Here is a 25,855-nt window from a genome sequence, read left to right as displayed (position 1 = left end):
CAATGTATCAGCCTCCACCACCACCCCAGGCAGCGCATTCCATGCACCAGTGAATATTCCATGCACCAGTGAATTCCATGCATGTTTGGTGCATGCAGTATTCCTGCCCTCCTGTTTGTCTTTGAGAATTGAGTTACCAATAAGGCCATTTCCAGCAAATCCTCCAAAGCCACGGGTGGGGTAAAATCAATGTCTGCATCCTCTCCCAGGCCAGCATTCCCAGTACTGAGGCCCTAGTTACACTTAAACATTAAAAAAAACTGCAGATGCTGAAAATCTAAAATTAAAATAGAAGATATTGGTCAATTGGTTTATTGTACCGAGGTACAGTGAAAAACTTGTCTTGCATATCGATCGTACAGGTCAATTCATTACACAGTGCAGTTACATTGAGCTAGTACAGAGTGCATTGAGGTAGTACAGGTAAAAACAATAACAGTACAGAGTAAAATGTCACAGCTACAGAGAAAGTGCAGTGCAATAAGGTGCAAGGTCACAACAAATTTATTTATTAGTCATATGTACATCAGAACACACAGTGAAATGCGCCTTTTTGTGTTACTGAGAATGTGCTTGGGGGCAGCCCGCAAGCGTTGCCGCTCTTCCAGTGCCAGCACAGCATGCCCACAACTCCTAACCCGTACGTCTTTGGAATGTGGGAGGAAACCGGAGCACCCAGAGAAAACCCACGCAGACGCATGGGGAGAACGTACAAACTCCTTACAGACGGCGGCCGGAATCGAACCTGGGTTGCTGGCGCTGTAATAGCGTTACGCTAACTGTTACGTTACCGTGCCGGAAAGTACTGGAAGTGCTCAACAGGTTAGGCAGCATCCGTGGAAAGAGAAACAGTCAACATTTTAGGTCGAAGATCCTTCGTCAGAACTTGGAAAGTTGGTTTTAAGCAACATTGTCATCTGTAAAGCATTTTCTTTGTTGCTATTGAGTATAATGGTTATGCCTTCTCTACTGTACTTCTTCTGTGGGAAGTACATCCTTTCTTGGGTTAGGAGACCAAAATTGTACATGATACTACAGTCTCACGAAAGCTCTGTACAATTGCAGTCAGATGACAACTCCTGGAATCAATCCCATTCATAATAAAGGCTAACGTTTGCCCTCCTGATCACTTGCCCCTTTAATTCTGTCACTTTAAAGTTTTTCTGCACCTTTACCCACTGGTGTGGCATAGCCAGTAGAGCCACTGCCTCGTAGCTCCAGTGATCTGGGTTCGATCCCGACTTCTGGTGCTGTCCACGTGCGGAGTTTGCACGTTCTCCCTGTGACCGCGTGGGTTTCCCCCTCGGGTGCTCCGGTTTCCTCCCACATCCTAAGTACATGCAGGTCAGTAGGTTAATTGGCCACTGCAGATTGCCCCTAATGTGTGGGCATGGGGTAGAATCTGGGAATTTGGGGGGAGTAAAATGGATGGTCGCTGGTCGTCACAAACTCAATGGGCCAAAGGATCTGTTTCCCTGTTGTATCCCACTCTGTTGCTTGACTTTGCTTTTGCCACCTATTTATTTCACCTACTATTATAACTTCCCCTTACTGTTTCGTCACTCTCCTTCCTGAATTCCTTTTGAGGTTCCCATTCCCCTGTCGAGCTGGTTTAAACCTTCCCCCTAATGGCATCAGCAAACCGTCCCTTCGCTTTCCCCCACCCCCCAAATCAGCCGAAATCAAAGACATTCTTCCCGCCTGGGGCTTCAGCCCACGCAAGGTGACCTGTTTGCTCTTCTGGACCACCGGGCGAATGAATTGGACTCCTCTTTAACTAAAAGAGCCCACTAGCAAGCTCTAAGTGACATCAGCAATAAATCAAATTGCTTTGTAGCCTGTGAGATGGGGACCAAAAATAGTCCCTTTGTCCCAGTTACATGCTGCTGGGTCCTTGAGGCACTTATAATGCGGTCAGGCTGCTTAACAACATTCACACCACACTGCGAGTTCAGTTTCAAGGTTGAGAATGTGAGAGATGGAAACCTGACTATTTCCAGCACCACTTTGCATATTCATGCCTGGTCACATTTAACACTTTTAAAATTCTTGTCCAAGTCCTTCTGGGGTCTGGCTATTCCAACGTGCTCTTGGTCAGAATCCTGAATTCCATCCTCCTTGGACTTGAGCTCATCCAAACGTCCGCTACCTGTGTCAATCTTGCACAGCATGCAGTTGACGTGTTTACTCTCCTCCCCTCCACCCCAACACTCGCTGACTTATAACATCTCTGAGTTCCTCTGCAAATTTTAAAGTTTCATTCTCAGACCCAGCAAAGTCTCTCCCCATCTGTATTCTCTTCCGGTCTCCTTACCCTCCAGAAAAATATCTCTTATCCCAATTCTGGCCTCTGGGTCATTACTTAATTTAATCCTTCCACAGTCAGTGGGTATTCTTCAGCTGCACGGGCCCCTAGTTCTGGAATTCCCACTCTAAACCCCTCTGTCTCTCTCTCTCCAATTTATTGAATAAGCGAAACCGGCATGTGAAATCCAAACTACAGCAGGCTCAGAAATAAAGCATTTAAAAAGACAGATGGGACTCTTGCTTTTATTGGCAAGGACGTCATCAAACGAGGTTAGACCACAGCTAGAGGACGATGTATGGTTCTGGTTACTAGTCAACAGGAAAGCATTAGAGAGCATGCAGATGTGGTTAGCCCATGACTGGAGTCCTCTTTCTCTGGAACCGTTCTAGTAAATCATTTCTTTGTACCCTTCACATCCTTCCAGAAGTGTTGGGATGTGGGGTTGATTTGATGTCGTTGGTTGAGGAATAAGGGCCACAAATTCTGCATTTTCCCACCCAAACTTTCCACCACCGTTCTCTTCTGAAATCCAAAGCTTTGAGCAAGTCTGTGTTGCCTCTCATAACATGTTAATCCTGAGGCTCAGCATCCCCTGCAAACCCTCTTGCAACGAACATCTTGCATAAATTGCCATCTTCCTTGCCAAGTTTCTTAATCTTGTGTTAATTACCATTCAGTTTTCTAATCTTCGGCGTATACGGTCCTTAGTTTTCTGAATCAATCCGGGAAGCCTTTGTTGGCTCTGCAAACGGCAATTACATTTGTCCTTGGGTAAAGCAACCACAAGGTACAGGAGCCTTGAAGACCCATGCTCAATGTTTCAGGAACAGCTTCTTCCCCTCGGCCATCAGATTTCTGAACGGTCCATGAACCCATGAACACCACCTCGTTATTCCTCTTTTGCACTATTTATTTATGTAACTTACAGTAATTTTTATGTCTTGCACTGTACTGCTGCCACAAAACAACAAATTTTACGGCGTATGTCAGTGATAATAAACCTGATTCTGATCAAAAGCGAAGGCATAGGTTTAAGGTGAGAGGAAAGAGTTTCACTGGAGATCTGAGGATGCAAGTTCTCTTGCACAGAGAGTGGTTGGTATCAAATCATATAATATATAAATCATATAATCAAAGACCCCACCCACCCAGGACATTCTCTCTTCTCTCCTCTTCCATCAGGTAGAAGATACAGGAGCCTGAGGGCATGTACCACCAGGCTCAAGGACAGCTTCTATCCCACTGTGATAAGACTATTGAATGGTTCCCTTATACGATGAGATGGACTCTGACCTCACGACCTATCTTGTTGTGACCTTGCACCTTATTGCACTGCACTTTCTCTGTAGCTGTGACACTTTACTCTGTACTGTTATTGTTTTTACCTATACTATATCAATGCACTCTGTACTAACTTAATGTATCTGTACTGTGTAATGAATTGACCTGTACGATCGGTTTGTAAGACAAGCTTTTCCCTGTACCTCGGTACAAGTGACATAATAAACCAATACCAATCTGGAACATGTTGCCAATGGAGGTAGTGGAATTGGATGCAATTGCTGGGCTTGGGAGGCATTTGGACAGAGAATTACATGGGCAAGGCAGGGAGGGATGTGGTCCTGGTGTGGGCCAGTGGGATTGGTGTAGATGGGCAAAGAGGTTGGCATGGACATGATGGCCTGTTTCTGTGCTGTAAAACTCTATGACTATTACTCTATAAATATAAGTTGCTGAAGCTTGAGCCTTAGTGGTTAAATTGAGGTTTTGAAAAGTTTATCTAAAATCATGTATGTCATCAATTGCAAAAAAAAGACAAAACTATTTGAGTTGGAATTGGTTTATTATTGCCATATGTACCAAGATATAGCGGAAAAACTTAGTTTTGCAAGCCATTCATGCAAGACATAAAGACATAAAAATGAATATAAGTCACAAAAATAAATAAATAGTGCAAAAGAGGAATAACAGATCATTTAAGAACATAGGTACTATGGGGTAGTATAAGGGAAAAGCAATAACAGAATGCAGACTATAGTGTTACGGTTACTGTTACAGAGAAAGTGTGGTGCAGGCAGACAATAAGGTGCAAGAGCCACAACGAGGTAGATTGTGAGGTCAAGAGCTCATCTTTAACATACAAGAGGTCCGTTCAAGAGTCTTAAAAAAGCAGGATAAATCTGCCCTTGAGCCTTGTGGTGCATGCTTTCAAGCTTTTGTATCTTCTGCCCGATGGAAGGGAGGAGAAGAGAGAATGTCTGGGACGGGAGAGGTCTTTGACTATACCGGCTCTTTTCCAAGGCAGTGAGAAGTGTAGACAAGAGTCCATGAGGGGGAGGCTGGTTTCCGTGAAGGACTGAGTTGTGTCCACAACTTTCTGTACTTTCTTGTGGTCTTGGGCAGATCAGTTGCCATGCTGAGCTGTGAGAACTGTAAGAATGGAACTTAAAAGAAAAAGTGAAAATGATATTGGCAAAATAGACGGAATGGCCTTCCTACTGATGCAGCCGTTCCTCTCTGAGTTGGGCATAGACAGGCAGTATATGCCATGTACGGCCCTGTGGGTGCACTAAGCAAGCAGCAATGAATAATTCTCTTCGTAAGTACGCAGGACTGCCAGTGCGTCACACTGTTCATATCTGTGCCCTTGACCATGATCCTGTCAATGACTGAATTTCCAACACTGACCCAGGGGAAGGATGGTGTTACGAAACCAAATGTCCCTGACTACCTTTCTTGCATCTTGGGGAAGGTTAGCATAAGAACCAGGTTATCTTGAAGATGATTGTCTCCATGGGGTATATTGCATTTTAACATTCTGAGTTTTCAACCTTGGAAGCGATGGTGAAGGTTTTTGATTGTGTCAGGTTCAGTGAACTTCCGCCATTGGTAAATGGCCAAATGTTACTGATTAACTACAAGGGATTTTAATCTTTATAAAACACTGAGGTCATGAAGTTTACTTGTCTAAACCAGCATTAAAGCTTCAGTCAAATCATTTGTATATCAACTAGCTCTAGCCAGGTAGCTACACGATGTCCAATTATATCAAAGTTGATGTCGAGTTTATTGTCACCTGCACAAGTACATGTGCGCACAGGTGCAATGAAAAACTTACTTGCAGCAGCATCACAGGCACAGAGCATCAGGTACACAACATTCACAAGAAAAACATGTTATATGAAATTATACAAGAAAGGACACAATTAGAACAAAAAGAAAGACCATTGTAGTGCAAAGTAGTCACAGTGTTGCTATGCTGAGGTAGTGATTAGGTGCAAGTTGGTTCAAGAAATTTGCCAGTCAAGACCTAATCAGACACTTGCCAATTCTCAGAAAGCAGGGCTGTCTATGCCTCCATTCACTGTTTTCTTTTGAGCAAAGCAATTTGAGGAGTTTAGCTAGCTTATTTTGGATAGTGGGCTAAAACTGGAGAGAACTATATATTGACAACACAGCAAACAGTTTAACTTACTGTACAATTCGCCACCATTGAAATGTCTAGTACTGGAGGGTAAGGCGAGAGAGGGAAAGTACAAATGAGATGTGTGAGGCAAGTTTTTTTTTAACACAGTGATGGGGTCCTGGAATGCACTGCCAGGGGTGGTGGAGGAGGCAGATAGAAACGTTTAAGAGACTCTTAGATAGGGAGGCATGTGGATAGGGAGGGATATGGTCAACGTGCAGTGAATAGGGATTAGATTAATTAGGAGTCATTGGTTTAATTAGTTCGGTACAACTTTGTGGGCCAAAGGGCCTGTCCTGTGCTGTACTGTTCGATGTTCTATGTTCCATTAGTAGGATGTGCCATGAAGCTTGACTTTTTTTTATTTCTTCCCCCTCCCCCCCACCCATAGACTGAAACCTGACAGTGATACAATGAAACAAGTTGCATTATCAGTGATGTCATAGGTTCCCCTCATGTTGCCAATACCTCGCTCTGCTTTACACAACAGCTGACTAGTTCTCCTTGAGGCAAAGGAAGTTGAGAGGCGATTGGGTGCACGTGACTGGTTTACAGAGGGAAGCTGTTCCCATTAGCAGATGGTTCGAGAGCCCAGGGGCACAGATTTAAAATTCAGAGCAAAAGATACATGGAGGATGTGAAGAAAATCTTCTTTAGTACCAACTGGAACTGGAATCCTCTGGAATGGAATGAAAGAGACTTTGAAAGAGAAGATACGTGGTTCAGTTTCTGAATCTAACTTAGACTTTCAAACGCTGTGGGGATCTTTCTTGAACTATTTTCAAAACCTTTGATCTGGCGGCTAAAGTGCTGATATCGTTATATGTCAAGGGTTTTTACTTGTCCTTTTTTTTTGCTAAGCAGCTCCGGTCTTGGTAGTGGGTTTAGATTTTTTTAATAATAAAATTATTCCTTATTCATTATTAATTAATTATCATATGTGATTATTAATATAGAGTATTGTGATTTCAAGTATGATTTAACACAATGTATTTAGTAGTTTTATCTTTTTGATTCATGTACTCTGTATTTTCTTTGCGGAATTAATAAAAAAAAGAAAGAGAATTAGACAGAACCTTAAGAAAGAATAATTTACAGAGCTAGGGAGAAATGGGACACTGTATTTCTCTGCTAGGAGCTGGTACAGACTCGATGGGCTGAATGACCTCCTCCTGTGATTCATTTGTTTTCCATCTGCAGCTGGTTATAAATGTGGCAATCAGACTGCGTTACATATTAGCTTCACGTACCAGATTCAACCCGATTCTGCAAATCCTGGGGGACAGTGATCATTTTCTGATTACCCATTCCCACCACAAGTTTTGAGACTTGACCACAATGGTGAATAATTATACTGCAAGTTAATATTTCCCCTGTAATCAGCCATGCAAATGGACATTAACTGGGCTCTGTGAAGGACCTTTGAGATTGCAATGTCTTTAACATACCTCGTTTTATACTTTGTTGGTGTTACCATTGACATCACAGAAAGCTCCCTCTCCGTTGTCCTATCGAACACTGACAGGACGGGTTCAGCACGTAACTGGACAAGGATGATCAAAGTGTCACAGTCCTACTGCATGGAAGCAGGTCCTTTGGTCCACCACGTAACTGCTGACCTGTTTGCCTATCTACGCTAATTCCATTTACCTGCAATAGCACTGTAAGAGGAATAGATAGAGTGGACAGCCAGCGCCTCTTTCCCAAGGCACCAATGCTCAATACAAGAGGGCATGGCTTTAAAGTAATGGGTGGGAAGTTCAAGGGAGATATCAGAGGAAGGTTTTTTACCCAGAGAGTGGTTGGGGCATGGAATGCACTGCCTGGGGCGGTGGTGGAGGCAGGTACGTTGGTCAAATTCAAGAGATTACTGGATAAGCATATGGAGGAATTTAAAACAGAAGGATATGTGGGAGGAAGGGGTTAGATAGCCTTAGGTGAGGTTTAAAGGTCGGCACAACATTGTGGGCCGAAGGGCCTGTATTGTGCTGTACTGTTCTATGGTTCTATGGTATCCTTCTGCAACTTGCCTATTCAAGTGTCTATCTAAATGCCTCCAAAACATCGTGATTGTATCTGATTCCACCAGCTCCTTTGGCAGCACCTTCCAGATTACAACCATTCTCTGTGTGGAAAAACTTCCCCCTTAGATCCTCTTTAAAACTCCTTCCTCTCACCTTAAATCTATGCCCTCTTTTTTTTGATACCTCAGTTAGGAGGAGAGATGAGGAGAAATTTCTTTAGCCAGAGGGTCATGGATTTATGGAATTCGTTGCCACGTACAGCTGTGGAGGCCCGATCATTGGGGGTGTTTAAGGAGGAGATTGATAGGTATCTAATTAGCCAAGGTATCAAGGGATATAGGGAAAAGGCTGGGAATTGGGGCTAGATGGGAGAATAGTTTAGCCAATGGTGAGGTAGCGGAACTGACTCGATGGGCCGAATGGCCTACTTCTGCTCCTTTGTCTTGTGAATTATAAGATTTTGACTATCCATCCTATCTATGCCTCTCTTAATTTTATATGCTTCCATCAAGGTCACCCCACGACAAGCACAGCCTATCCAATCTCTCCCCATAACTAAAGTCCTCCAATTCAGGCAACCTCCTGGTGAATCTCCTCTGCACTCTCTTCATTGCAACCACACCCTTCCTGCAGTGTTATGACTAGAACTACAGGCAACACTTCATGAAGCCCAGCCAGTGTTTTGTGAACACTCTCAGGGAAGGGTCACCAAAGGATGGACATAGCATAAAGCACCTTCAAAACTGTTTCCTGAAAAACTCCCAGGGAACAGAGAGCACACATCCTTTGCATAACAAACCTGCTGAAGAAACTCAGTGTGTCAGGCAGCATCTATAGAGGGAAATGGACGTTCATCCAATTCAGATGAAGTGTCTCAACCCAAAACATCAACTGTCCATTTCCCTCCACAGATGCTGCCTGACCCACTAAATTTCTCCAGCAGCTTGTTTTTTTGCTCCAGATTCCAGCATCTGCAGTCTCTTGTGTCTCCTCTTAGATTACAAGCCTGTAAACTGGCTTGGCTCATTCTAAGGTTAGTAAAAATGCTGTTTCTATTCTGGTTATCCAAAATTCTTTTCATTTTTGAATAAAAATGCCCATTACATTGTAATAGTCTAGCCTGAGGGATAAATACTGGCCTTGGGTTACTTGACATCCATCATCAAAGATCCCCACTATCCGGGCCGTGCCATCTTCTCGCAGCTCCCATCGGGCAGGAGGTACAGAAGCCTGAAGTCCCACACCACCAGGTTCAGGAACAGATACTTCCCTTCAACCATTCGGTTCTTGAACCAGCTGGCACAACCGTTTAGAAATTTTAGAAACAGTTTCAAAACAAAATCGCTGCAGTTTAGCAGTGCCACGACCACTTTGATCTGTTTGCACTAAAATGGACTTTTTTTTTGTTCTAATTGTGTTCCTTCTTGTAAAAATTGTGTTGTTTTTCTTGTGAATGCTGCTTATCTGATGCTATGTGCCTGTGATGCTGCTGCAAGTAAGTTTTTCATTGCACCTGCCCATACACTTACTTGTCAATAAACTAAACTTGAACTTGGGCAGGCACGGTAGCGTAGCGGTTAGTGCAACGCTATTACAGTGCCAGCGACCCGGGTTCAATTCCCACCGCTGTCTGTAAGGGGTTTGTACATTCTCTCCGTGTTTGCATGGGTTTCCTCTGGGTGCTCCGGTTTCCTCCCACATTCCAAAAGACATACGGGTTAGGAAGTTGTGGGCATGCTGTGTTGGTGCCGGAAGCGTGGCGACACTTGCGGGCTGCCCCCAGAACACTCTACGCAAAAAAAGTGCTGTGTGTTTCAATGTACATGTGACTAGTAAAGAAATCTTATCTGAAGAGAGAGTTAACCCTACCCACCCACTGTTGGTTAATCAGAAAGTCCGGCACTGGCTCACCCTCACTCTCTCCGCTCTGTGTCCACAGATGCGCTTCATGCTGCTGTTCAGCCGGCAGGGCAAGCTGAGGCTGCAGAAATGGTACATCGCCATGTCGGAGAAGGAGAAGAAGAAACTCGGGCGAGAGCTGATGCAGATCGTGCTCGGACGCAAGCCGAAGATGTGCAGCTTCCTGGAGTGGAAGGACCTGAAGATTGTTTATAAGAGGTGTGTCGCCCCCCCATTGTGCTAACCATCACACAGCTGAGGAACAGACCATTCACCCAGCCTCCCTGTGCCAGTGTTTATACCACACTCCCCCAACCCTTTGCATCTCAACATATCCGTCTGTATGTTCATTGTGTATATTGCTTCCCCTTGTATACAGGCACACCAGTCCCTAAAGGAGTGAGTTCTACGTCAGCACTCTTTCAGTAAAGGAGTTTCTCCTGAATTCCCAGTTGGATTTATTAATGACTGTGTCTTATGTTAATGTCCCCACAGTCCCAACCCTATGAGTATTTCATAACTCCATCAGCAACAAACAATATGCTGGAGGAACTCAGCAGGTTGAGTAGCATCTGTGGGAGGAAAGGAATTGTCAATGTTTTGGGTCAAAGCCCTGTATTAGGACTGATCTATTACATGGAAGAACTGGTGGGGAGTTGGGGTGCTAATGGACACGTGAGAGAGAGTAGGTCACAGGGAAAATAAGTTGGGAGAATGGGATAACTCTGAGAGCCAGCATGGACTCAATGGGCCAAATGGCCTCCTATGTAGTAAGGAGATATGAAACATGTATTGTTAGTGTTGAGTAGAAGCTTAACTGGACAAGTCACATAAATACTATTGGATACAAGAATAGATCAGAGGCTGGGGTCCTGATATTGGAGTCCTGATAAAGGGTTTCAACTGGAAACGTCGACAATTCCTTTTCTCCCACAAATTCTGCTTGATCCACTGAGTTCCTCCAGCAGATATTTGTTGCTCCAGATTCCAGCAGCTCTTGTGCCTCTCCCTTTCCGAATTCCCTATTCCTTTGTGACACACAAGGAGTCTGTTTAGCCCATCACGTCTTTCCATTCCTCCACCTATTTCCTTGTGATCTATTCTCAAGTATCCATCATCTTCCTTCTAATTTGCCTGCCACCCACCTACACTAAGGGTTGGCTTACTGTATCCTGAATTTACCCACCAGCATGCCTCTGGGATATGGGAGGTAAATGGAGAGCCCAGGAGAAATCCATCTGGTCACAGGGAGAACGTGCAAGCTCCGCACAGACAGCGCCTGAAGTGAGGATCATACATGGGTTTCTGGTGCTCTAGCAGTTGTGCAGTGTAGCGCCGTTTTCTCTACGCCTTCCTCATTGATCCCTTCGATAATCTTAAGGTGCTCTATCCGGTTACCCCACAGCCTGGTGTGGGGAAGGAGAGAGTATAAACCTGTGCAGAGATTGGCTATAAGCTCTCAGTTCTGGAAGCACTCCAACACCAACTTGGCATCTTGTCCAGGGCTGTATTAATTTTGTAATAGTGAGATCGTATGATTGTTTTAAAGGTTAAGAAGTAGAGATGAGAAAGGACAATGACAGTGGGGACCACTATTCTATTCTTTGGCCTGTTGTTTGTTCTTGTAGGGAGGCGGGGAAGCGGTTGGGAAGGGACAACCTTGGACTGTGGCTTGTTGAACCCCTTGCTTTCCTTCCCACCCTTCCTACCAGCCCTACCACCCAGCTCCCCCACTCAGAACCCAACAGCCTAAGGTTGCCATTTTACTGAGAGTTCTTCCAGAGCAATCCACTGCGGAATTTGAGGACAAGATTTTTTTACCAATTTCGCTTTACTATTGCTGTCTGTCTTCTTTATGTTTGTACCCTGGGAGAACAAATGAATGGAGAGGGAAGGGAAAAAATAGATGCTGGAGGAACTCAGCAGGTCAGGCAGCATCTGTGGAGGGAGATGGACAGTCGACGTTTCGGGTCGAGATCATCTGGACTGAAAGGTGGAGGGGAGATAACCAGTATAAAGGGGTGGAGCCAGAGCTAGCAAGCGATAGGTGGATTCAGGTGAGGAGGGGTGATAGGCAGTTGGAGGAGGATAGAGTGGAAATAGCGACAAGAGGCTGGGAGGGGATAGGTGGGAGTAACAAAAGGCAGAATATGATGGAACCAGACAGGAGAGGAAGGTGGAGCATGGAATCAAGTGAAGGAGCTGAGGAGGGCAGATGGGGACCCAGTGGGAGGAGTGTCTGGGTGATGGGTAGCTGGAGGAGGGGAAAGAAACAGGGTGATGGGGGGGCTGGGGTAGGTGTGAGGGGGAAATGCCATTCAGTTCCTCTTCTGTCATTCAACACAAACATGACCAATCGATGACTGAACTCCATACACTGGCCGCCCCCTTAAGACTTCTGTTTAACTCCGGGTTCTCCAGTTTCCTCCCATGTTCCAAAGACGTACGGGTTAGGAAGTTGTGGGCGTGCTATGTTGGCGCTGGAAGCGTGGCGACACTTGTGGGCTGCCCCCAGAACACTCTACGCAAAAGGATGTATTTCGCTGTGTGTTTCAAGATACATGTGACTAATAAAGATATCTTAATCTTAACTAATCTACATTATTTTCAGAATTAAGGCTAACAATTTTCCAGGCAATGATTGATTTCTGATTATGGAAGCAAGTTCCAAATTTCTCCCTGACCCCTACCCCCTCTCCCTACCCCCCCACTGACTCCCCACTGTTTCTGGGAGTGTTTCCAAACTTCACTCCTGATGGAATGTCTAATTTTTAGACTATTCTTAACCCTAGACTCCCTACTATTTCACAATCCACCTTGTTTCACAATCTACCTTGTTATGACCTTGCACCTTATTGTCTACCTGCAATGCACTTCCTTGTAGCTGTGACACTTTACTCTATATTCTGTTATTGTTTTACCCTGTACTCCCTCAATGCACTGTGTGATGAATTGACCTGTACGATTGGTATGCAAGACAAGTTTTTCACTGTACCTTGGTGCAAGTGACAATAATAAACCAATTCCAATACCAATAGCTGAAGTAGTTCTGAGTGAAGTGCTCCCCTCAGTACCTTGGGAAAATAAGTTTAGCTTAATTCTAGGAAAAACAACACACATTTGTGCAATATTTCCTTGTAATTTGATGCTTGTTTTGTCTGATCTCCATGAGAATGTGCCAAATGTTCTCTGCAGCTTTTCCTTCCCACTCTCCTTATCTCTCCTTGTTTCCTTTACCTTCAGTGATTCACAGAGCTTTCTGCCCCAATTAGTATTCTGAGGAGGGCACAGTGGTACAGCTAGCAGAGCTGTTGCCTCACAACTCCAGGGACCCGGGTTCAAAACTGACCTCCTGTGCTGTCGGTGTGGAGTTTGTGTGTTCTCCCTGTGACCACATAGGTTTCCCCGTGTGCTCCAGTTTCATCCCATGTCCCAGTGACTTGCTTGTTGCTAGGTTAGTTGGCGGTGGTAAATTACCCTTAGTGTAGGTGAAGTGGACAAATTGGTGGGGGTTGAATTGAATTGGTTTATTATTGTCACATGTGCCAAGGTACAGTGAAAAGCTTGTTCTGCATGCCATCCAGACAGACCATTTCATTATAACAATGCATTGAGGTAGTACAAGGGAAAACAATAACAGAATGCAGAATAAAGTGTTACAGTTACAGAGAAAGTGCAGTGCAGGCAGACAATAAGGTGCAAGGCCATAACGAGGTAGATTGTGAGGTCAAGAGTCCATTTTATCATACCAGGGGACCATTCAATAGTCTTATAACAGTGGGATAGAAGCTGGTGGTACATGCTTTCAGGCTTTTGTATCTTCTGCCCAATGGGAGTGGGGGAAGAGAGAATGTTGGGGCGTTAATGGGCATGTGAGAGAAAATAGGGAAAATAAATTATGGGGGGGGGGGGGAATGGGTTGCTCTGAGAGCCACCATTGACTCAATGGCCAAATGACCTCATGTAGTAAGGAACTATGTTGATTGTTGAGTAGAAGCTTAACTGGACCAGTCACATAAATACTATTGGCTACAAGAATAGGTCAGAGGCTGGGTATCTTGTGGCAAGTGACTCGCCTTCCGATTTCCCAAAGCCTTTTGGCATCTACAAAGAATAGGCTGGGAGCGTGACGCAGCTCTCTGGACTAGCTTGCATATAAGCAGCTCAGCTGTAAGGACTTGCTTTTCAGGAAATCTCAAAGCAGTTTAGAGAAAATGGAAAGTAGTAATTAATGGGTCGTTTTTTGGATTGGGAGACTCAGTGGGGTACTGCAAGGTTCTGTTTTTGGCCCCAGCTGTTATCAATCTACATCAATATTTGGATGGTTCACTCGAGTGTAATGGATCCGCATTTACTGACAATAAATACAAAGCTCGGTGGCAGTGTTATGTGGGGAAAATGCAGAGAGGTGTTTAGATTCCAGGAAAATCTACTTGAATGGACAAGGACATGACAAATGAAAAATAATGTGGAAAAATGTGGGGTCATCCAATTTGGAAGGAAAAAATATTTCAGCGTAGTTCTTTTTTAAATGGTGAGTGGTGTTCAGAGAGACCTGAGTGTCCTTGTGCATGAATCACTTTGTTAATATGCAGGTTCAGCAAGGATTTAGAAAGTTGGCATTCATTGCAAGAGGATTAGGTGCAAGACTAAGTTATGGAGAGAGGGACTGAGTTATAGGGAGAGGTTGGACACGCTAGGGGCGTAGGGGTGATCTTATAGGGGTGTGTAAAATCATGAGGGGCAGAAATAGGGTGAATGCACACAGTCTTTTCCCCAGGGTTGGGGAATCAAGAACTAGAGGTTTAGGGTGAGAAGGGAGAGATTTAAGAGGGACTTGAGGAGCAACTTTTTTTTCACACAAAGGGTGGTATCTATGTGGAACGAGCCGCCAGAGGAAGTGGTTGAGGCAGGTACAATAACAACTTTTAGAAGACAGTTGGACAGGTACATGGATTGGAAAGGTTTAGAAGGTTACGGGACTAGCTTGGATGGGGCATCTTGGTCGGCATGGATGAATGGGCCGAAGGGCCTGACCTAAGAGTAGTTGCTCCAATTATTGTAGAAACCTGGTGGGACTGCATCTAGAAAGGTGTGTATGTCAGTTCTCTCGACCTAAGGAAGGATAGAGGGAATGCAGTGAAGGTTCATCAATCTGATGAACCTTCATCAGGATGGCATGTTTGTTGTACAGGCAAAGATGAAGTAATGAGGCTCACATTCTCTCGAGTTTACAAGAATGAGAAGTGACCTCTTTGAAAACAAATCAAAATACACTTATAATGGCTGGAAAAGACAGCTGAGGAGGCTCAGTCACTTAGTATGTTCAAGACAGAGGTTGGTAGATTTTTGGACATTTAAGGAATGGAGGATTAGTGCAGGAATATTGGCACTAAATTTTTTTTTAAATTTCATTTACAGCATGGTAACAGGCCCTTCCAGCCCAACAAGTCCGCGCCGTCCATTTTAAACCCAAATTAACCTACCCATACATCTTTGGAATGTGGGAGGAAACCAGAGCACCCAGAGGAAACCCACGCAGACACGGGAGAACGTACAAACTCCTTACAGACAGCGACGGGAATCGAACCCCGATCGCTGGCGCTGTAATAGCATCGCACTAGCCACTACACTACCATGCCGCACAATCCTATTGAACGGTGGAGCAAATATGAGGGATTGACTGTCCAAATTCCTGTTTTTATATATTTCCTTTCCTAGTCTGCCCATCTCTCCCTCTCCCTCCCACTCCCCCCTCTCCGTCCCCCCTCCCCCTCCCTCTCCCGCTCTCCCTCTCCCTCCCCCCTCCTCTCCCTCCCCCTCTCATTCTATTTACCTGATCCAGTAAGCATCCCACCCTCAATCAGTATTCTGTGGAGGAGGGGTGTCACTATTGAATAGAAGCTTTGTTGAACCAGTCACATTAATGCTATAATTACAAGAGCAAATAAGAGGCTGGGTACCCTCTGGTGAGTGACTCACCTCCTGACCACCATCCACAACTCGGAAGTATGATGGAATCCTCCCTGCTTGCCTGGAAGACAGCAGCTAAATAATTTCCATTGCATCATTCATAACCTCAGGACGCCTGGAGTAGAGAGGAATAACTATAAGGAGAGGTTGGACAAACTTGGATTGTTTTCTCTGGAGCGTCAGAGGCTGAGGGGAGACCAGACAGAAGTACATAAAAATCATGAGAACCATAGATGGGGTAGAACATAGAACATTACAGCACAGTGCAGGCCCTTTGGCCCACAGTGTTGTGCCGACATTTTATCCTGCTCTAAGGTCTATCTAACCCTTCCCTCCCACGTAGCCCTACACTTTTCTATCATTCATGTGTCTATCTAAGAGTCTCTTAAATGTCCCTAATGTATCTACCCTCCACAACCTCTGCTGGCAGTGCATTCCACACACCCACCACTCTCTGTGTAAAAAAAAACACACCCCTGACATCCCCCTTATATCTTCCTCCAATCACCTTAAAATTATGCCCCCTCATTAGCTATTATTGCCCAGGGGAAAAGTCTCTGACTGTCCACTCAATCTATGCCTCTTATCATCTTGTACACCTCTATCAAGTCACCTCTCATGCTCCTTCTCTCCAAAGAGAAAAGCCCCAGCTCACTCAACCTATCCTCGTAAGACATGCTCTCCAATCCAGGCAACATCCTGGTAAATCTCCTCTGCACCCTCTCTAAAGCTTCCACATCCTTCCTATAATGAGGCAACCAGAACTAAACACAATACTCCAAGTGTGGTCTAACCAGAGTTCTATAGAGCTGCAGCATCACCTCACGGCTCTTGAACTCGATACCCTGACTAATGAAGGCCAACACACCATACACCTTCTTAACAACCCTATCGACCTGCATGGCAACCTTGAGGGATCTATGGACGTGGACCCCAAGATCCCTCTGTTCCTCCACACTGCTAAGAATCCTGCCATTAATCTTGTATTCTGCCTTCAAATTCGATCTCCTGAAGTGTATCACTTCACACTTATCCGGGTTGAACTCCATCTGCCACTTCTCAGCCCAGGTCTGCATTCTATCAATATCCTGTTGTAATCAACAGCAACCTTCTACACTATCCACAACACCACCAACCTTTGTATCATCAGCAAACTTACTAACCCACCCTTCCACATCCTCATCCAAGTCATTTATAAAAATCACAAAGAGCAGGGGTCCCAGAACAGATCCCTGCGGGTTGCCACTGGATAGATAATTGGAGGATGGAAATGTCAAATACTAGAAGGGTGGGGTTTAAGGGGAACATTTTTAACGGAGATTTGCGAAGCAGGTTTTTCTTTTACACAGAGAATGGTAGGTGACTGGAACATGCTGCCAGGGGAGGTAGTGGAAGCAGACGCAATAACCACACTTACGAGGCATTTAGACAGACACACGAACAGGCAGGGAATACTGACCACATTCAGGCCGATGGGATTGGTTAGATTGGCATCATGGTTGGCGTAGACATGATGGGCCGAAGGGCCTATTCCTGCGCTAGACTGTTCTATGACATCGCGGGCATTTTATAAGCAATGGAACAAAGAAAAGACCGAACACTGAAAGAACTCAGCAGGTCAAGCAGCAACTGAGGAGGCAAAAGGTGTATATTGACGTTTCGGGTTGAGACCCTGCATCAATCCAAGGTGCCACTTGACCCACTGAGTTCTTCCAGCATTCTGTTGTTTGTTCCAGATTTCAACAACTTGCAGTCTCTTTTGCCTTGATATTACGAGCACTAGATTCCTTTATTAAGTGCTGACACTTATAGGAACTGTAGCAGCAATCTGTGCACAAGCAACCTCCCACGAACAGCAACGTAAATATGCTCTTAATATGATGGCAGAGTATAGTATTAATGGTAAGACTCTTGGCAGTGTGGAGGATCAGAGGGATCTTGGGGTCCGAGTTCATGGGACGCTCAAAGCAGCTGCACAGGTTGACTCTGTGGTGAAGAAGGCATACGGTGTATTGTCCTTCATCAATCATGGAATTGAATTTAGGAGCCAAGAGGTAATATTGCAGCTATATAGGACCCTGGTCAGACCCCACTTGGAGTACTGTGCTCAGTTCTAGTTGCCTCACTACAGGAAGGAATTGGAAGCCATAGAAAGGGTGCAGAGGAGATCTACAAGGATGCTGCCTGGATTGGGGAGCACGCCTTATGAAAGCAGGTTGAGGGAACTCGGCCTTTTCTCCTTGGAGCGACGGAGGATGAGGGGGGACTTGACGGAGGTGTATAAGATGATGAGAGGCATTGATCAGGTAGATAGTCAGAGGCTTTTTCCCAGGGCTGAAATGGTTGCCACAAGAAGACACAGGTTTAAGGTGCTGGCAAGTAGGTACAGAGGAGATGTCAGGGGTAAATTTTTTACTCAGAGAGTGGTGAGTGTGTGGAATGGGCTGCCAGCAACGGTGGTGGAGGCGGATATGATAGGGTCTTTTAAGAGACTTTTGGATAGGTACATGGGGCTGAGAAAAATAGAGGGCTATGGGTAAGCCTAGTAATTTCTAAGGTAGGGACATGTTCGGCACAACTTTGTGGGCCGAAGGGCCTGCATTGTGCTGTAGGTATTCTATGTTTCCAATCACGTTGATTAAGGGATAAACTTTAACCAATTGGGATAACATTGAAATCGTTCGAAACTTTCTCAAACCCACTTTAAAAGTAGACAAGGGCCTCAGATTAATGTCTCAACTGAAAGACTGCACCTCTGGCTCCCCTGGTAATATCCTGGTGATGTCCTGCCTGGATTAGGTGCTCATGGATCCTGAGTGGGGTTTGAACCCTTGGCCTGCTGACTTAATGCTGCCCCACCGCCGTGGCTGAGCCCAGGATTCCAATAATGCACAAAAAACTCAGACCCATTCCGGGCAAAGTACCCTGCCCCATCCACCTCGGTCCACAGACATTCCACCGCTGCTCGAAGTTTTAGAGGGTGTGACAGGGGTCGGCTAAGGAGCTTAGCTCAGTCCTGTGTTTCCGCGCTCTCCCGGGTAGTTGGTCCTAAAGTTCTCCTGGATAATAACCAGCAATGGGGAAAGAGAACAAGAATTTCTCTTCCTCTCCCCACCCATTATTCCCATCTGGTTGCTCGCTTTCTTACAACCCTTGACTCCCTGTTATGCGTGTGCTTTGCCCATATGTTGCTAACCCTATTGCATCAACACTGCTTCTCCCCAGCCTGTCAGTGGTACTGCATCTCCCATTGCCATTGACCGCCGCTTCTCCAACCACACCCAACCCTCACTAACTCTGACTTGGTCTCGTACTGTCTGAAGATCCCTCTCACTCTCTCTCCATATTGTGTGTGCTCATTTTCTCGCACTTGTCCAATCACTACTGCACACACTCTTGCGTTCTCTCATGAGCATGCTCTGTCTTCCATGAAGGTTCTCTCATTCCGTCTCTCTCTTTCCCTCTCTCCGCAGTGTGTGCTCTGTGCCTGTTTCTGTTTTTTCACCACTGCTCTCCGTCCTTCTACTTTTACTCAGGTGGTTTAGAACATAGAACAGTACAGCACAGGAACAGGCCCTTCGGCCCACGATGCTGTGCCAAACTAATTAAGCTAATGATGCCTAATTACACAAATCCCTTCTGCCTGCATGTGGTCCATATCCCTCCATTCCCTGCCTGTCCATGTGCCTTTCTAAGAGCCTCTTAAACGCCTCTGTTGTATCTGCCTCCACCACCACCCCTGGCAGTGCATTCCAGGCACCTACCACTCCCTGTGTGAAAGAAAACTTTCCCTGCACATCTCCTTTGAACTTTCCCCCTTGCCTTAAATGCATGCCCTCTCGTATTAGGCATTTCGACCCTGGGGAGAAGAGATATCGGCTATCTACCCTATGTATGCCTCTATAATTTTATAGACCTCTATCAGGTCTCCTCTCAGCCTCCGCCACTCAAGAGAAAACAACCCCATCAACCAGCCGTTACCATATTTGCCTCCACCACCACCTCTGGCAGCACATTCCAGGCACCCACCAATCTGTGTTTTAAAAAAAAATTGCCCCGCAGATTTCCTTTGAACTTACCCCCTCTCACCTTAAAAGCATGCCCTCCAGTGTTAGATATTTCGACCCTGGGGATAAGATGCTGGCTGTCCACTCTATCTATGCCTCCCATAATTCTATAAAATTCTCTCCTCTTCCCCCAAAACTACCTCACCTCCTCCTCTTGTAACCTCAGTTCAAGCTCTCTTCCCCCACCTGCCCCTAAACCATCTCTGCAAAACTTTTTGCCATCCTCTCCCACTTTCCCTTCTTCCCCCTCTCCCCGGCAGTGGTTTTCCCGCAGCCGCGACTGCAGTTGAAATCGCAACCTGCCTTGCACCAAGCACGATATTAACCTCAGAAGTAAGGTTTACTGCTTTGTAAACTTGTGCATTAGTGATCGGAAGGAAAGCTTGGCTTTGGTTGACTGCAGTCGGTAAATGGATTACGTTGCACAAGGCTTCCTGTTAGTGATTCCTGCTGATTTCTGTAATACTTCATGGACACAATGTGGAGTAAAGCATGAAGTGACACAGTAAATTAATTCACGGCCTCAGCCACAGATTATTCATTAGCCTTTGGCAGTCATGCATTAAATTTGGGCTGCCAAACAACAGTGGTCATTGCAAGGGCTGCTCGAATATTAGCACCAATCCACAGGGAAGCATCAGTGGGAGTTGTTTTCTATTTTGTTAAATTTACTCATTCATGAGCCGTGGACCTCATTAGCAAGATCAGCATTTAGCGTCAACATTTAGTTGTCCCTGTACCGAGCAACTTACCGGGCCATTTCAGAGGTGAGGAGGCAGTTAGCAGCTGACCACTTTGGTGGGTCTGGAGTCACTCAACGGTTGGTAGGGATCTTGAACTCACTGTCTGAAGTGTACATGAGGAGCTGTGTCTGGCCAGAGAAGACAGGGGGAGAACATTTCCTTCCCCAAAGAACATTAGTGAATGAGCTGTTTTGATAGCAGTCCAGTAGTTTCAGAGTCACCAGTGCTGACGTTAGCTTCTTATATCCAATTTTTATTTCCATTTATTCTGGGATCTTAGCGTCCAATCCCATACCTCCCTGAAAGTGGCATCGCAAGTAGATAGAGTGGTAAAGAAGGCGTATGGCAGGCTTACCTTCAACGCTAGGAGCATAGTATGGTATGGTAGTGTAGCGGTTAGCAAAACGCTACTATAGTGCCAGCGACCCGGGTTCAATTCCGGCCGCTGCCTGTAAGGAGTTTGTACGTTCTCCCCGTGTCTGCGTAGGTTTCCACCGGGTGCTCTGGTTTCCTCCCACATTCTAAAGATGTACAGGTTAGGAAGTTGTGGGCATGCCATGTTGGCGCCGGAAGCGTGGTGACACTTGCGGGCTGCCCCCAGAACACCCTATGCAAAAGATGCATTTCACTGTGTGTTTCAATGTACATGTGACTAATAAAGATATCTCATCTTGCAGAGTATAAGAGCAAGGAAGTCATGTTGCAGCTGTATAAAACTTTGGTTCGGCCACACTTGGAGTATTGTGTGCAGTTCTGGTCGCCCCCATTACAGGAAGGATGTGGAGGCTTTGGAGAGGGAGCAGAAGAGGTTCACCAGGATGCTGCCTGGATTGGAGGGTATGAGCTATAAGGAGAGGTTGAGCAAACTTGGGTTGTTTTGTCTGGAGCGGCGGGGGCTAAGGGAAGATGTGATGGAAGTTCATAAAATGATGAGAGGCATAGATTTGGTAGAATCTTTTTCCCAGGATAGAAATATTGAATACTAGAGGGCATAGTTTCAAGGCAAGAGGGGGAAAGTTTAAAGGAGATGTGCAGGGCAATTTTTTTTTACACAGAGAGTGGTGGGTGCCTGGAATGGGCTGCCAGGGGTGGTGGTGAAAGCAGATACGATAGTGGCGTTCAAGAGGTGCACCTGAATATACAGAGAATGGAGGGATATGGGCCATGTGCAGGCAGAAGGGATTAGTTTAATTTGGCATCATGCTTGACACAGACATCATGGGCTAAAGGGCCTGTTCCTTTACTGTACTGTGTGATGTTTATTCATTCATTGGATATTGATTTTAGTGGAAATACCAGCAATTATAGTTTATTGCAAATTATGCCTGAACTGTGGGGTTAACAAGTTGGTAGGTCCAGAGTCACATATAGGCCAGATTTCTGACCCTGAAGGACACTAGTGAATCAAATTTAAATTCCCCGGCACCCAAGATGAGATTTCAACTCCTTTCTCTGCATCACTGGTCAATGTTTACCCATCCAGTAGCTCACCTAATGTTCCTAATAATGCCTGTAACTTCAGTACTACATTCAACAGAGTTAGATTGGTGAAAGCTGATTTATTTGAGACTTATAAAGTTATTAAAGGATACTGCTGAGAGGCTGTTAGTTCTGGTTGAGAAGTCTCAAACTTGTAAGCATAGTGTCATGGGGTGGGGATGGGGGAGAGTCAGCTATTTCAGACGGAGACGAGGAAAAATTTCTCCACTCAGAGTTGAAGAGACTGTGGATCTCCACTGAGGGCGTTCAGGGCTACGTTTCAAGTTTTCTATTTTAGGATAGACTTGGCAGCCAATGAAATAATTTTCGAAATATATCCATTGTTACAATGAAAATTCAGCAACCAACTTATGTGCGGGAAAATGACACAAAATAGTGTTCAGCATGGAAACAGGCCCTTCAGCACTTCAATTATCAAACCAAGACAACTGTATGCTTTTATGCCTTATTGCCCTATCTGCTACCTAAAGGACATACACTGCAAAGTCTGCTTGTGCCAACCCACTACACAATATCCCCCCCCCCCCCCCCCATTTAGTGCTAATTCCCTTGCCTCTCGGGGGACATGCAGCAGAGCTTGACCACAAAAGGACCTAAAACTGAAAAGGTCCAATGACAAGAAGCAATTTAGGTTGTATTCTTCAATGCTGAGAAGTTTATGGGGTCTTTTGGTTGAAGCTTTCAGGATTTTAAGGGGAACTAATAGGTGGATGTAGAGAAATAATTTCTGTTGGATGGGGAGTTCAGGGGCTATGGTGCAAAATCTTTTAAACTAAATTACCCCTTAACTTTGTGCATGTGCAGGAATACAATAGAGTCATACAGCACAGAAACAGCCCCTTTGGCCTATCACATCCTTGCCAACCCTTTTGCCTATCTGCACTAATCCTTTTATCCCATATTAGGGCCTTCTATGCCTTGCATATCTGAGTGCCTGTCTAAATGCCTCTTTGAACATGGTGATTGTATCTCATTTCACCACCTTGTCTGGCAGTGTGTTCCAGATAGCAACTACTCTCTGTAGAAAAAAAATCTTTCCCCTCAGATCATAAAGCTTTCACCTTAACCTATGCTGCCTTGTTTTGATACCCCTATCACGGGGAAAAAAAATTCTGGCTATCTACCCTATCTATGCCTCTTATAATTTTATATACCTCTGTCAGGTCTCCTTTACTCCAGGGAAGACAAGTCCAACCCAGTCAATCTTTCCCCTAACTAAAGTCCTCCAATCCAGGCAACATCCAAATGAATTTCTTCTGCACCCTCTCCAGCACAACCACATCCTTCCTATAGTGAGGCGACCAGAACTGCACACAGAACTCCAGCTGCGGTCTAACCAGTGTTTCGTAAAGTTGCAAAATAATGTCGCAACTTTTATATTCTCTGCTGCAAACTATGAAGGCAAGCCGACCACATGCCTTCTTCATCCTATCAACCTGTGTTGCCACTTTCAGGGAACTATGGACTTGATCCCCAAGGTCCCTCTATTCATTAACATTACAATTTATAGTACAAGTCCTACTCCTATTTGACATACCAAGGTGCATCACCTCATACTTATCGGGATTAAATTCCATCTGCCAACGCTCCGCCCAACTTTCCATCTGATCTATATCTTCCTGTAGCCTTGGACAACCTTCCTCGCTATCCACAGCACTGCCTACTTTTGTATCATCTGCACACTTCCTGATCATATCTTCTACGCACATTCAAGTTACTAATATATAATACAGACAGCAAAGGTCCCAGAACTGATCCCTCCAGTATACCACCAGTCACAAACTTCCAATCAGAAAAGCATCCTTCCACCAAAAGTCTCCTATCACCAAGATTTTGGATCCAATTAGCCAGCTTGCCTTAGATTATATGTGTCTTAACCTTCTGGATTCCATGTGCCTTAACCTTCTGGACCAGCCTACCATGCAGGACCTTGTCAAATGCCTTACTAAAGTCCATATAGATATCATCTACCTCCCCGCCTTCATCAATATTTCTAGTTACCTCCTCAAAAAACTGAAGTCAAATTAGTGAGGAGACACAAGGGACTGCAGATGCTGGAAATCTGGAGCAACACACAAAGCGCTGGAAGATGTCCATTTCCCTCCATAGATGCTGCCTGATCTACTGAGTTCCTCCAACGATTTCTGTGGCGCTGCAGTCAAATTAGTGAGACGTGATTTCCCTGCACAAAGCTATGCTGACTATCCCTGATCAGCCCCTGTCTTTCCAAATATAATAAATCCTTTCCCTTATGATGTTCTTCAGTAATTTCCCTATCACTGACATAAAGTTCACCAGCCTAAGGTTACCTGACATCCCTCCTGCCCTTTTTAAATAAAGGAACAAAACACTAGCTCTTCTGACACCTCAGCTGTGGCTAACGAAGATATAAAAAATCTCTGTCAGGGTTTCAGCTATCTCCTCCCTTGCTTCCCAACACAACCCGAGATAGATCTCATCTGGCCCTGGAGTTCTATTAGCCCTTATGCGTCCCAAGACATCACTTGCCTGCCCCAGATTATCCACTTACCCCTCCCTGAACTCTCTTCCATGTCCTTCTCCTTCGTGAATACAGATGATAAGTATTCATTTAGGACCTTGCCCACGTCACACATAGATTACTCCTTTGGTCCCAAGGGGGATCCTCTTTTTCCCTGGCTACCCTCTGGCTCCTGATGTAGAATGTCTTGGCATTCTCCTTAATCTTACTTGCCTAGGATATTTCATGAGCCCTTTTGCCCTCCTTGTTTCTTCATTTCTCTCCTACACACTCTCTCAAGAGATTCCTTCAATTCTATTTGCTTTCCTTTATTCCTGATCAAACCTTCAATATCCTTTGTCATCCAATATCCTTTCTGTAATCTCTCCATGTAAGTTATTCACAAATAAATCCTATATCCAGGTAACATTAAGATTAAGATTTCTTTATTAGTCACATGTACATTAAACACACAGTGAAATGCATCTTTTGTGTAGAGTGTTCTGGGCCAGCCCGCAAGTGTCGCCACGCTCCCGGTGCCAACATAGCACGCCCACAACTTCCTAACCCGTACATCTTTGGAATGTAGGAGGAAACCGGAGCACCCGGAGGAAACCCGCGCAGACACGGGGAGAACGTACAAACTCCTTAGAGACAGTGGCCAGAATTGAACCCGGGTCGCTGGCGCTGTAATAGTGTTACACTAGCCACTACGCTACCATGCCTGCCAACACACTATATGGTCAGACTAGTAGACCAACACAGAATGGGCCAAACGGTCTCCTTCTGTGCTCTAAACTTCTATGATGCTATTACCCCACTGCAGTCAAACATTCTAACATGACTAATGTATTTGATAAGATGGACAGAGTGAAGCTAATTCCTCTCATGGACTGGGGAAGTCCAGGACGAGATTTGAGACATGAAGTTGGGAAATATGTGTTTTGTATTTTCTAATGACATGGAAAGAAGTTGTTCAACCCATTGTTTATGCCGGCTCTCATCAATCCCATTCCCCCCAATTATTTCCATCAACTCTCCCACAGATTCCACCACTTGCCCACACCCTCGGGGTAACTTACAGCAGCCAGTTAACCTACCAAGCTGCATGTCTTTGGGATATGGGAGGAAGCCCCTGCAGTAACAGGGAGAATGTGTGCGCATGCGCGCGCACGCACGCACGCACGCATGCACACACACACACACACCAGAGATCAGGATTGTACAACAGTTTTGTCCCCCAGGCTGTCAGGCTCCTGAATACCCTGGAGGCAGTCTCAGACAAACGCCGCGTCAAAAGTCCTGATTTGCACAACAGCGTATAAGAACCTTGGCTGCTGCTGAGCATGTTTATACACTGAGTTCTGCATTTTCTTTGTCCAACTCGGTTTTGCAC

General features: G+C 45.2%; 1 protein-coding gene across 1 annotated transcript in view; it reads left to right on the top strand.

Annotated features, from left to right (window-relative positions):
* The window catches only part of LOC127586574 (AP-1 complex subunit sigma-1A), a 62,405-nt gene that overhangs the window by 23,393 nt on the left and 13,157 nt on the right, over positions 1-25,855 (top strand). The window contains exon 2 of the mRNA XM_052044634.1: positions 9,738-9,916. Coding sequence (XP_051900594.1) covers positions 9,738-9,916 — 179 coding nt within the window. The remainder of the gene's footprint in view (positions 1-9,737; positions 9,917-25,855) is intronic.

The sequence above is a fragment of the Pristis pectinata genome, chromosome 37 (assembly GCF_009764475.1).
Source record: "Pristis pectinata isolate sPriPec2 chromosome 37, sPriPec2.1.pri, whole genome shotgun sequence".
Lineage (NCBI taxonomy): Eukaryota > Metazoa > Chordata > Chondrichthyes > Rhinopristiformes > Pristidae > Pristis > Pristis pectinata.
The sequence above is the reverse complement of the archived record's forward strand: the minus strand, read 5'-3'. Positions and strand labels throughout refer to the sequence as shown.